The 13,815-nt window shown below is 39.1% G+C and overlaps 1 protein-coding gene across 8 annotated transcripts in view; it reads left to right on the top strand.

Annotated features, from left to right (window-relative positions):
* KIAA1549 (KIAA1549 ortholog) overlaps positions 1 to 8,753 on the top strand; it is a 145,326-nt gene extending 136,573 nt beyond the window's left edge. For 4 of the 8 annotated variants that reach the window (XM_064654767.1, XM_064654769.1, XM_064654771.1 and 1 more), the window contains 3 exons: positions 51 to 196; positions 2,026 to 2,180; positions 7,174 to 8,753. In XM_064654767.1, the coding sequence (XP_064510837.1) occupies positions 51 to 196; positions 2,026 to 2,180; positions 7,174 to 7,428 (556 nt within the window). In that variant the 3' untranslated portion in view covers positions 7,429 to 8,753. Of the gene's footprint in view, positions 1 to 50; positions 197 to 2,025; positions 2,181 to 6,053; positions 6,097 to 7,173 lie in introns of all 8 variants that reach the window. The other 4 variants (XM_064654773.1, XM_064654768.1, XM_064654775.1 and 1 more) reach the window with 4 other exon arrangements.
* Positions 8,754 to 13,815: the final 5,062 nt, after the last annotated feature.

The raw sequence follows: 13,815 nt of genomic DNA, 5'->3' as shown, positions 1-13,815 counted from the left end.
GTTTCTGGTTAGGGAATTCACTTATTTTAATCTTGACTCCATTTCCACAGGCAGAACTTTGGGCCAGGTTTCCTTCAACCTGCAGAGTTAATGCACCCTGAGCAGCCGCCGCCTGAGGTTCCGTATTCCTCCAGAGGGATGTACTCAGAGGAAATGCCGTCAGTGGCACGGCCACGGCCCGTTGGAAGCACTGCAGGTACACTTCACTTGAGTTGAATGTGCACTAAAATAACTGATCCCTTTCTGTACCTACCCTTTTGCCAAGGTCACCATTAAGACGTCATTCTCCTTCAGCTACTACACATGGTGTGTGGTCCTTGCCTTCATTGCTCAAAAAAAAAAATCATCACAAAATGAGGTTAACTTTACATCCACAGGACCTTGCAGAAAAAGGCAGTGCTTTGCCACCGTTTTAATATCTTACAGGCACTGGTTATCACAAAGCATATTTTCACAAAACCTCATTCTCTAAGAATGGAAAATGACTTGTTTTAGGGAGTACAGTGTGTGCTAACTTTCCACTGCCAGCTACTTCTTTTTTGCTAAACAAGCCAATTGATGCATCCCAAATCAGCATGCTAAATAGCAAAATTTGTTTAATACTTTCCTACGTGTTTCTCATTTCTTTTCCTAGAATTGCATGCATAAAAGCAGGATCCTTTAGTTTGTGATTATACTATCTATTGCTGCTGTCCCATAGGAAATCACCTTCCCTGATTTGGTTGTGAGATAATTTCCATAGCACTCATCAATGCTATCATGAATAAGATGCTAACATCATATAGCAATTAAGCAGCAAACACTGATTCTAAGAATAAAAGATTGTATTGTTATGCAAATGTCACAGTTAATTTTCTCCCAGATAAATATTTTGTTCCTGGAGAATTGAAAAAGATTGGAAATATGATCATATACTCATGTCAGAAGCCTAGTTTTGATAGTTCCTCTCCCTGTAAATGTTAAAAGAATGAGAATGGTAAGAATATAGTAACTATTACAGTTTAATTATGGTTATTTTATTCACTGATTCACACTATTATCTAAATGTTCATATCTATTCTGCTTTAAAGCTTGGAGGTAATTCATATATTTAGTTTCTGTTCTTCAGCATAATTATGTGTGAATATCAAACTTGTCAAATATTGGAGGTTTTTAAGAGGAAAATATGAAAGTGATCTAACTGTCCATCACTTAAATCACACTGTTGTTTTTGTCTTTTCCTCCCTTTTTGTACATACACAGTTTTATGTATCTCTGGGTTAAATGTGTTTCATTTCTAAGGAATAATAAAATATTATTTTAATAATTATAATAGTAAAAAAAATTACGTTTCTCTGTGGGAAAATTCAGGAAGAAGGAAAGCTGGCATGTCGTTACATGTCTCTTGCGATTAATGGTGGCAGCTATCCTTTGCATGTGTTTGAAAGCAGCAGGAGGGGAAGGAAGGGAAGGAAAAGGAGAAAGGAGGAGGTTAGCTTTCAGACTGAAAGGAGATGCAGCGTGTTCTGACCTTCCCGTTAGTTAATGACAGCATCGTTTAATATTTAACCACAAAGCAAAGCTCAAAGAACCACAGTCTTACATAGACATGTATTTTATTCTTCTGAGGGATGGAACAGAAGGCAGAGAGTTAGGGTCCTGCTAGTGTGATGCAAGTAAGGTGTGCCACAGGAGCAAATGTCTTCTCTTTGCTGCTAAGTAATTTACATGAAAGCATTGCCAGAGCTTTTAGTAAACGCTGTTTGGAAAGGGCTGGGATGTCTGAGATGCACGTATCTCAACCTGATCTTTCAGTGCAGTGAAATGAAATGCATCACACTCAAATGAACTGCACAAAATGCACATAACTTTTCCTTCTTTGTTCTACACTGACAGCCTTCTTTCTGCTGATTTTTATTAATTGCACAGAAACAGAGCTTCATTTTCTTCTTGTTTCCTGCTTCCAACAAAGTTTTATGTTGTCATTTGTCTGCCCTGCAAACTTGACTGTGTATAAAGATGAAAAAAACAATATTTGCTTTTAAGGTTCTCAGATACAGCACCTCACTCAGGTGGGAATTGCTAGCAGGATCGGAGGTCAACAAGTGGAGATCCCCTCAGGCAGAGCAGGGCATGGCCAGCCGGGGGGGCCAGGGTGGCCCCAGTACCGTGGAGAGGATGAATGTGCTAGGCGAGATGCAGTGAGTACTGTGTTACACATTTGCATAGTTTCCAAAGTAGTGATATGTTTGGGTATTTTTTCCTGCATTACTGTTTGGAACTTTTTACCCCTGGAATACTTTCAGTTGCTTCTCTGACATTCTTTGCTTTGCTCTTCGAACCCTTGTTAGTTATTCCAACTTCTGCTTGCTGTTCTTTCACCTTTGCTTCTCTCTAACTGCTTTCTCTCATTTTACCCTAACCTTTTTTTTTCTCACTTGAGGCCTTCACCCATTAATTGCAGTTCATCCAGTTCTGCTTCTGAGCTCCAGCAGAGGTGGATACTGCTTTCCATTTCTTCTTTGAACTATGCCTCTGTATTTTGAGATCATTGTAAGTAGAAAACATTGAATTAAATTGTCCCAGACTACCATCCTACTTTGTATGGGTGTATTTCCTTTGTCTTCTGTATTGGTGCACAACAGCAGGAGTCAGGGCAAAAGAATAAGCTGCATAGTTGCATGTAACATTAGAGGTGTTTCTGAACAAGTTATTTTCCTAGCCTCAGTCAGCAGGATATGGTAAATTAATATGTATTCATTTACCAGTGTTGCCTAGGCAGCCATGGTGATTCCGTGTTCTTGGCAGTGGTGCTTCTAGAGGTTGACATTTCTGATTCAACCAGATATGTGATGTTGAAGATAGTATATGGCCTTTCCAGGAGAGAGACAGTTGCCTGCTTCCAGTCCTTCTTTGGTGTACTTGCATCCTGAAGCAGACTGACCTGTGACAGCTCTATGGGAGTACTCTAGAGAGCGACAGCTTTATGCTTCTTTTGCTTCTTTGTTTAAACAATCTTTTTCTGATTTTTTCCTCGAGGGAGGAAGGCAGGTTCTCCTCCTTTTGCATGCTTAGAGCAGTGTGTGTTCACACTACTTGAATTTGCTATGGAGTTCTGCATGATCTTGAAACAGCTTTGCAGAAAGGAAGTGCAGCAGGATGGCCTTATTCTGAGATTTTGGTGGAATTGAGCTGGAGAGGAGCAGCATAAAGCTTTTGAGAACTAGGTGCACTAGAAACAAACTCTATTGGTACTATTCAAAAACTTTATCTGTCAAAGCTGAAAGGTGTATTTTTTTCTAATTTAATGTGCTCTCTGTGCTTGAAACTGTAGTATTTGAATGCAAGATCATCACAATTTCATTTTACATAGAAAAGAGCACTTGCATGAGAGATCTTAGTGTCTCCTGTTCCATTTTCAGAGACATCTCTGGGTTAGCATTCATTGACCCTTCTTAACACTTATCTCTCTTTTCTGAAAGTGACTTTTCTAAATCTGTGGGCCTGTCCCTTCTGCCTCTCAAGTACAAATTCGACTGTTACTTTCTTAATGTTTTATTACATGAATTGCTAACTTATTACTGAAAGTTCAGGTGGACCCATTATATGAGATCTTATACAAAGAGTTACCTGCACAGCTGTCAAAAATTCACGGCCCAATGCAATCTGATTTGGTTGCAGTTTGTACCTTCAGTCACAGTTTCAGGTGTGTTCAGGTCATTTCAGTCCAGGTTGACTTTCTTTTAGTTCATCTGAGGCAAATGCCTCAGCTTTGACAGAACTTTTTGCTCACTGGTTGCTGCAGTTCATATATTACTGCAATGTGAATTTTTTTTCAGTTATTAAAAAAAAAAAAAAGCAAAAGGAGGAGATCATGGACTAAAACTTATCTGACTATCATGTCATTCAGTTGTAGGAGAGCTCACCTATTTCCCACACTTTCCTTTTCCTATGAACAGTATTTTCTTTTTTTTGCAAAGGATTCTTCCCATTAAAAAAAAAAACCTTAGTTTTGGAGCTTTCTGTATTAAATAATTACCTTCAGAGTTTGGATATTTTCACTAGGACAGAGCTCTAAATTTATCTTTCCTCCTTTTGGAAATGAGGCTTTACTTAATAACAGTCATGATCCTTATGGTGCACTATTCAACTGATCCTTTGCAAACAGTCTTACTGTTCCCTCATTCTGAGCAAGTTTCTAAAATTAAACTCTGCATTTAGGAAGATTAGAATCTAGATCATTCTTCTCACATGCAAACCGGAGAAGGATCTGCATTTGTACCTCCCAACCCAAAGCCAGTGTGCAGGGTACCATCCATTCACCTTAATTCTCCATCTAGGAGACCTAGGCAACCAGGAGAATTACAGGATTTCCTTAGCTGACACAAAATACAATACTGAGCAAGTGCTCATTTGAGCAGCAGAACAAACAAAGCCTGGTTTCTTACAGGTGGGTGGAATGTCTTGCATATCTCTACCTCCCTACCACCACCTGGCATCATCTCCTACCCACCTACAGTCCCTTATAGGTCTCCATTGTTCTCCCAAGTCTTCTCCAGGTTTGCAGTGTTTCCCCAAAGCTACTCTTACCCTTTCACTCTATTTTTCTACTCCAGCTGCCCACTGTAGTGTGTCTAAACAATCTGACCATTCTTAAAGCTGTCTGTCATGTACCCCAGGTGGCCCCTGTGAGATATGTGCTGCCTGACAGGTCTACATGAGCACAGCCTAACTTGACCTTTCTGCCACTCAGAAGCAGATTCAGCGATAGCACAGATCGGGTTATGTCTAATTAGCTACCTGGTTTTGTGAATTTTATATATCTGTTCATATATATATATATATACACACATATGTCTGTGTATATATTTATACATCCAGTTCAGTTGAAATTGGCCAGAGTACAACAGGTACTAAATGAGGATTAATAAATTTACAATGTGATCTCATAAATCTTCATTTTTTAAGAAGGAAGATTCAGTAAATATGGCTTTGTCAATTTTTTTGTACTGCTGTTAATTATGCAAAAGTTTCTAGATAAAAATCTAAAATTTATGAATACGATATAAAACTATATATTTTTACATATATAATATACCAATGTGTATTTCTGCTAGTAAAGAAATTTAAAAGTAGAAAAAACCAGCAAACTGAAAAAACATGTCAGTGGTTTTGGTCTCCTTATTTTGCTGTTGTAGTTTAGTAGACGTTAGGTTTCTAAACCAATGTGGTATTGAAAGTTGTCAGGCCTGTTTAATTCTGATGTTATGTGGGAAATCACAGAAACACATACTTTTCTTTTTCTTAGATATTTAAGAAAACTTTGATAACCTTAATGTAAAAGACAACCACTGAGATCATCAGATGTTCTTTCTAACTCCCCTTCTAATTCCCCTGTAACCATTCTTATGGTAGTAATGCAATGCAGTGTGAGGTAGGAGCTGAATCATGTAATGCATTTGAATGTGAAATAACATGAATATAATTTAGGATGCTGTTAAGACTCATGTATCAGGGAATGTTTGCTTTTAATATTTTCTTATGTCATCTCTTCTCTATAAACCCACAGAGTACTTGTCAGGTTTGCCAACTCTAGGCTGCACATACGAATTAGTTTCAGGTTTCACTGCCAAATGAATAATTCTGAACAATCAAGAGACCCATTCATTTCCTTCTGATACTGAAATCACCTCTCTTTTATAAGATATAAGACAGGATGTTACTTGGAAAACCTTTACCTGTCATTCTTCTATTAAAGCCTCTTTTCTTCCTAATCTGTCTCCCCAAATTAACTGTGTAAATGATGAGTGCTGTACGTGAGCTGTGCAAGAGAGTCAAAAATCTATTATTAGTTCTACTTCATAAAAAATGGCTTAAATTCTATTCTATGATATTATGAGAGATGTTAAGGAACTTACTCCCGCCCATTTTTGTGTTCCCTGCACACTGCTGCCAAACTCGCTCTAGGTCCCCCATATCCTTCCCAGGCTCTGCTTTGTAATCCCTTCATTCCCCTCCCCCTCACTCCCAAATCCCCTTCTAGCTGACCTTGCTGTCCTTTCTTCCCCCATCAGGTTGCTCTCTCTGCTACTACTTAAGGCTTATCTACAGAGAAAGGTAGTGCTCACTGAATTGTGATGACTGTGATCTGAATTTGCTGCAGGTGGCTGCTCCCCATCCCCAGCGCAGACCCTCTGAAAGGGGATTACACTGCTTTGCTCCCAATTGTGTGTTGGAGTCCTTTGTGTCCAGTGTTTTCTTCTGGCTGTCTCTCAGCCTTCAGCAGTATGAGGCAAGGGGAAACGCTTCTGGGGTGTCAGCTGGAATTTAGATTTTCAAAATGTACATTGTTTGTGTCCGTACTGGGAGTTGGTGCAGTCACCCAGTGTACTGTAAATTCATGCTTTGTTTTAGCGTAAGCAGATTTTCTTCCAGATAGAGGAGCCATAAACTCAGGCTTCTGTTTTGTTTCTCTCTTGTTTTTTTAAAAAAATACATGTTACTGAACAAATGCAGAATTAACCCCTTTCTACCCTGAAACAGTGATTGTCCCTAAACTGGGATAGTGTTTCTCAGATATGTAAAACAGATGTTGAGAATGAAAAATCTAATCTTTCAAATCTGAGTAGTTTTTTCCTTCTGCTTCTTCTGTTGACTGTGTTTTCCTGGGCACTGGTCAGTCAGTCACAGGGTCCACAAAAGTGTACGGTCTGAACAGGCAAGCCAGGCAGAGAAAGGGAAGGTCAAACTAGTAACATCTGTGCTTATAAATAGTATGGAAATATGACAGCCAGGAAGACAGTGATTTGCCTGTTGTCTTTTAGGAAGTTGATAGAGATGGAAGGAAAGAGAAGCCAATTCTGTTGACTCCCAGTTCTGTGGGTTTTCTCCCCACCTCCTTCCACTTCAGTTTCTAAACATACCAGAGATTGGAAAGGTGGTCAAAGCTTTTTAATGGATACTGAAAGAGATTTTGAAAATCACTGGACTTGAGGCAGTCCAACAATTTTGTGTACACTTGTTTTGTGCTTCGTAAGAGGAATCACTCATTCATGTAGCAGAAGAACAGTTGCAGCAGATAGAAGCATCTCCATGTTGCTTTCCCCTCTGTTCTTCGCCTTTTTGCTTTCTTGTCTTTTCTGGGATAATCATGTTTTTTCAGAAAGTACAATAATGCTTTCTACCTTTTTCCAGACGCATATGCATGGACACCAAGAATATTCCTCCTCACCAGTATTCCAGATGCCGAGGACTTCAGCCAGACAGCCCTCAGCACCTCCTGCTCAGCTTCCACACAACAGCCTTCAGGGCCAGGGCCTTTGCTACACCACCAGTTCCACTGAGGACCTCCAGCCAGGTCACTCATCAGCCTCTCTTATCAAAGCAATTAGAGAAGAACTTCTGCGACTTTCTCAGAAACAGACAACAGTGCAGAACTTCCATAGCTGATTTAGCATTCCGTTGCAAATCTGCCAGGTATCTGCTTCCTATGGAAGCAAGCACTTATTGGAAATCAGCAATGTTGTTCTCTCAAAGGAAGGAACTTTTACAGCTCTGTTGACAACACTCTGGAAAAACTGAAGAAGACAGCAAAATGAGGATAGTAAGGAGAGAGAGATGGGGGACAAACAGGGAAAATCATCAGTGTCATCACAAGTAATATTAATTAATCTACTAATATTACGATGCTCCTTCTCTCTCCTTACCCTCATTCAGCCTAACATATAAATAAAACCTTAGGTCAAGAACTCAATACTCCAGCAACAAAACAAAAAAAAGACAGGAACAAACTCCAAGTACGATGGACTCCTTTTTCTAAGGAAGTAGGTGATGTTTTGAATAAACTGAGATGACATTTTGCAAGAGATTACAAGTATTCTTATCTCTCCAGTGCTTATGGGGAACTGGTTTGCATTGCTGTTCTGCAGGATTACAAACTGTATCAGCTCAAGGGTCTTGAAGGTCCAATCCAACATAAGAATCACTTTGGTTGTCAGGAACAATGGGACTGCTTAGAATAAAAGTCTTTTTTTGAGTTACTTGTATCAAACTGGAACAATAATTGTTATAGCTCTGTGGTTCCGAATGGAGCTACCCTCTGCACTCTTCCTTGTTTTCCTTCTGGTGCTGAAGCTTCAAGTGTTCCTTCATCTTCAATGTTTGCAAAGTGAAACATTGGCCTTGTATAACTAAGAAAATATCTGTAGACTCATTCAGGCTGGAAAAAGAAAACAAAGCATCCAAACAGAAAGGGCTTGGTATCTAATTTGTTTAAAAATTATTGAAAACTGGAAGAGGAATACTCAGCCACAGTTGAATTTGGAGAAATGTGTGTGTATATCTTTAAAAAATATATTTACATGCTAAATGCTCTGGCAAGACCAGTGATAAAATATTGCCACTCTGTAGTTTGCTTTGTGGACAGAAACCAATCCAGCCTGACTGGTACAGGGTCACCAGCATTACATTATAAATTGATGTCCTAAATCATTGCTGATGTTTGGATCTGAATAATTTTAGTGGAAGTCAGTGACAGTTTAGAGCATTAACATAGGCTTAGATTTGCAGTTTTGAGACAGTTTCTATATTTATACTTGTTTCCACTGTCCCTTTGGACAAAAGGTGAGCATTATCCCCATGGTAAAAATGGTACGTGCCATGGAACTGTTTGTCGCTGTTTTTTCAGAGTTTTAATTTAATATTAGCTACAAATTTACTAATATTGGCCATTGCATAACTGTAACTGACATAATACATACGGAAATTTTACTTAAGTCATGATTTGTTGGAGTGTGTTCATTTTCAGATCAAACTGAACTAAAGTTAACAACCTGGCGCAGAGATAGAGTTACCCTCTGTCAGTGTTTGTGAGGATTTTTGGGAACCGTACCCTAGAAGAATGAAAAGCAAAACTGTTATGTGCTACAGTGCAGGTATTTCAAATAATATCAGGTTATAGTCCTAAAAGGTCTGAGGAACAGAGGTCTGCCAGAGAGAACATTGGGCAGTTGCTCTGGGTAGGGGCTGCGTTTGCCTCAGTCACTGGGGTAGAAATGGCACTGGTAAAATACAGGTGTGTAACACTGGTGTGGTATGGTGGTCTTGGGCTGCCAAATCTGTTCCTGGTTCCAGTGCACAGTTCAATAGCTGTGACAGGACTAACTCAGGCTGGAATGAGAACAGGTAGGAGGACACTGTGGAAGAAACCAACTACATACATTATTCATGAAGCTGGTACACCAAACTCATTGCTGAAGCCAAAACCTCAGTTGCTCACTGATGTGGAAAAAAAAATGTGGTATGGTTCCCTCTTTACTAGGAAGAACAGTTATTTTTCTGTTTACTTATGATCGTCAAAATGCTGTATGAAATTGTTTTGAGCAGCTTAGTGCAGTGAAGCAGTCTAAATTAGTTTCCAGTTCCTTGGCCAATGTGTAAAGTCCTCACGGGCACCAGTTGAGGTGTGAATGGGATCAGAACACCAGCATGGTTGTGAACAGCAGTACCAAGAGGTTATTATGATTTAAATTTTTAAAGCTTTTTTTGTGTGATAATCAACTCTAGGGTAAAAATAAACATTTGTTTTCTGCCAAGTTTGTAAACATGGATATTGCCAATAATTCTGCAAAATGTCAGGTTTTGAAGAATGAAGAGTGTATCGGGCAATGTTCATTTGGTCTTTTTGACAGTGCTGAAGACTGACATTTCCTAAGTGTTCCCATTAAAATCATCTGTGTCTGAGCCCACTTTCTTCTCTAGCTTAATTCTGCAGTGAGCTGAGACACCAGTGCTTATAATATTAACATATTACCATGGCTTCATTTCAAGAAAATGTGGGCTTCTAAAAAAAAAAAATTAATTTTCTGGTTTCAGCTATTTAAGAAGGACTGTGAAATAAGAGTTTTGAAATTTAGAGGTACTTAAGCCACTTTTTATTCATTTTTTGCTAGTGGTGGTGATGCTATTGTGAAATTCCATCTTTTTATATATGGATGAAGATCCTTTCTATTTTCAGTCTCAAATCTTATGAAAAGCACAGGACACAGGACAAATATATACTGATAAATAAAAGAGGCCTCCTGATACAAAAATCCCTCTTTAAAACCTTGGGCAGGACAGTAAAATATAAGAAGTCGGAAAGCTGTGTTTAGAAGTTATGTTCTCAAATTGGCTGGACACCTGATCCAGTGGTATGGCATAGTCTGTATCTTCATATAGTAAGAAAAGTAGCACCAGTTCCAAGAATGGTCTTAACAAGGGAGACCCACACTTTACTTTCTGTAGCTACAGGAAAAGCTGGGGTTTTTTTCATGCGCTAAGAAAAAAGGATTCTGTGGAATGCATGTGCCAAAATGTGTTTCCACTTGGATATTCGGGGGAAAAAATCTGTAAGCTTCTATATCCCCATGGGTTTGAGCTCTTTTGCCAGTTCTTTTTATTACCCTGTTAAAAGGGAGGAAAATAAAACCCAAACAAACCTTTTTTTCCTGAAACTTAAAGTATCCTGAATTTAAGTATCTGTTAATGAATTTACCAGTTTCTGAAAACACTGATCGAATGAGAAGTTGGTACAGGCACAGAAAGCTGTTACCAACAGTTGCATCCATTTCCATGACTAAACCATCTGGTTCATGGAATCCTCAGGCTCTTCCCTTTCTTCACAGTTTTCCTTGACATTTGTGTTTTGTCTGTGTTTAGTTTGGCACATAGAAGAAGTTGGCAAGATGAGAGCTACATAATTTAGCTTGGTTGGTTTCCTTTCCGTGGCCAAGATGTTGACCCCTAGCCTGCTTCTTGATTATTTTTGGAGCTAAGCGAAATGTTATGGTTATTTTTTGTACACTGAATTTGAAAGGTGGGGCACACTTCAGTACTATAAAATATTCCCTACCAGGATGTACCACATGGTCCTGCCAGTGACTGTGGGCATGTAACTGAGGAAAGAAAACCTTGGTTTTTGGAGGAGTGAATTGCGTAGGTACTGGACTCATAATGTTAATTATGCACACTTTGGAACAGCAAGTGGAATTTGACTGACCCTTTGCAATGTACTGTCCTTGCAGTGGTTTGGAACAGGCTTATATAGTGGTTTGGGAGCAGCAGCATCACACAAGGTCTGCCTATCCCCTCTGCACCCAAAGAAGTGTTGGCTACCCCAATATCATGCACCTTTATGGACACACATAAATACAAAGATTGATCATCCAAAAGTGCATGTTACCAGTAAATGCTGAAACCAGTGCCTTTAAATTAGACCATGGACAGCAGGGTTACAGCATTATCTTAGAAAGAGGTTGTGTACAGGGATGGTAACTTCCCAAGAACCAAAACAGCTGATGCTGTTGTGTGTTAACTCATGGCTTGAAAACACATTTGATGGATTACACAAGGAAGCTGGTGTGTATTCAGGCTCAAGTGAAGTCACCAATTGTGTGATGTGGATGGCAGAAGCAGCTGAACTGATTTTTTTTTTAAGTTTTGCCCTCACTACATTCCCCCCTTTTCCAACTTCAATAGTTTTTAGCTCAAGGAAAAAATGAACATTTTCCTTTCCATGCCTTATCTAGCAGTTCTTTGTTAAAAGGTGCCAGTCCTTGAAAATACCTTATTTTGGCCAAGAGCTTTGAAGTGGCAGGACGAAGAACATTTGTGACTTTGAGGTAGGAGCATGTTGTGGGCCGTATTTTTGCAGACAAAAAAAAAATGGATTTTTTAAATAATAACACCTGGTTTGGTGTACTCTGAATATGGACAGAGAGCTGGAAATGGATTAAAAGTTAAAAAGAGTGACATGCGATTGTCAGAAGGCAAAGGACAGCAACGGGTCTCCAGGACCACCTGTAAAGTGCACTAAAAAGAGAGAGAAAAAGTCTTAGGGAGCCCACCTGCCCCCACTCAAGCTGAGACCATAACACAGCCCCTCTTTGCAGTCCTTCAGCACTCGCAGTTCTGGTTTGTACAAAAGTGAGGAACATCTCTCATCAGTGAGACTCCCACAAGCAGTTTGCCAAGGCTGTAGAGCTTCTCCAGGGCTGTTTAGATGTGCATAGAGAAAAGCAGCAGCTTTGAATTGCTTGAATGTGGAAATACAAATCCACTTCCCTTTTGTGGATGGCATCTTTTTCTCTTCCTGTCAGATTTGTATTTAAAAATTGAGGAGATACGATGGGGATGTGTTCTGCTGTCATCAGTTTGCTGTCATTCACGTGTTCCGCTATCTGTAGGGCCTAAATACTGAGGAAGCAGAAATTGGGAATGCAAGTTTTGGAATGCTTGTGACAATTCACTCTAGTTTTGAAGTATTTTGGTGTGAGTGCACTTGAGTGCAGTGTCTCTTATAGCGAGTGTCTCTCAAAATGGAGCTTATGTCAGAGGGAGGACTGTAAAATTTTACTTCTGTCTCTGATACTTGAGGGCAGAACACACTTGGCTTGTGACAGCTCGTACCAATAGGATTGGTAGTTCAGATCCAAATGTTGCTCTGCATGTTGCCCCTGGCTGCATCTGCATGACTTGCGCTGAAAACCATTTAGTCACATGTGTTCTTTGGAACGAGAATTTATCCTACAGATTCTTTAGTGCAGTTTGGGATGCAGCTGGCAAGATGTATCTAGCTTTGATGTACAAGTCCCTGGGTGAATTTACTCACCCAGAGTAAGAAACTTGAGAAGCAAAAATCCTGTGGAGTTGCACTGCCTTTTTAAAGAGACTTTTCCGGAGTAGAGCTGCAGTCTCATGAATTCCACAGAAGACTGATAAATTAAAAAAAGTTACATTAGTACTAGAAAACATACACATTTCTTTGCACTTCATAGTTTGTAGAAATAGAATGTTTTGTCTTGATTTTGTGTTACTTTTTCTTGATACCTTTTATAATATCAAATACGTATTTTTTCTTTGTAGTGGCCCCTCCTGTTTAGTTTTGAGTAGTTCTTACTCCATAACTGGAAGTTTGTGTTTAGGCTGTTACATCTTGCCTTAATTGGAATAAAATGTTGGCACATTTGAACAAATGCTCTGAAGAATCTTTTGAAACAAATGCTAAACCTCCATGGATCCCTGACATGGTTTTCAGGTTCACTTGCAGAAATCCTTTTATTGCCATGTGTAGAGCAGGTGAAATGAAATGAGAACTAAGAGAGTAGAAAAGAGACTGAAAGATGACAATTATTGTTTGCAATTTCCAGATGCATTCTAATGTACACACTTAAGAGCTCTGTAGTGTTCCCATAAAAAATTCTCAAATATTTCCGTCCCAAGGCTTCTTGGAAGTTGCTTTCCTCATCCAGGCTATTGGAAGGTTTTAGTGCTGTGCATGATTTAAAAGCAGTAGCTGCATATTGTTTGTGTTTTAGGAAAAACTACTTTTTATATTCAAGGAGAATTAATGTGGTGTTATATTTGGCAGTGCACTGTGCTCTTTTGGTCCCAAAACACACATCTAAAAGGAACTTGAGTAAAGAAATAAAAAGTTAAAAAATACTGCAATAGTAAAAAATCAGAAAGCTTTTATCCTTGGTTGTTGGACTTGAGGAAACAGGAGAAAGAGAATTTTTGATTAGCCACTGTTAGTAGTAATTCAGCATAGTCACTAAATATGAAATTGTTCAGATTCAGTGCAGTACAAGTACAAACTTGTGAACTGATTACTGGATTTGTTGGTCCATGCAATCCTGGATAAAATGGTTTCAGGTAAGTTGGTTTATATTTTGCATGGAACACTTCTGTCAAGCTTTTCCATGGATGAGTTTAATCCTTAGGTTAGTTTCTGTCTTTGGGCTTGATGATGGCAGCTTTAAGCAAGAACACTTTGAAAATTCAAGGTTGAAGGTGAGG

The sequence above is a fragment of the Pseudopipra pipra genome, chromosome 5, assembly GCF_036250125.1.
Source record: "Pseudopipra pipra isolate bDixPip1 chromosome 5, bDixPip1.hap1, whole genome shotgun sequence".
Classification (NCBI taxonomy): domain Eukaryota; kingdom Metazoa; phylum Chordata; class Aves; order Passeriformes; family Pipridae; genus Pseudopipra; species Pseudopipra pipra.
This window is presented reverse-complemented; position numbering and strand designations above follow the sequence as displayed.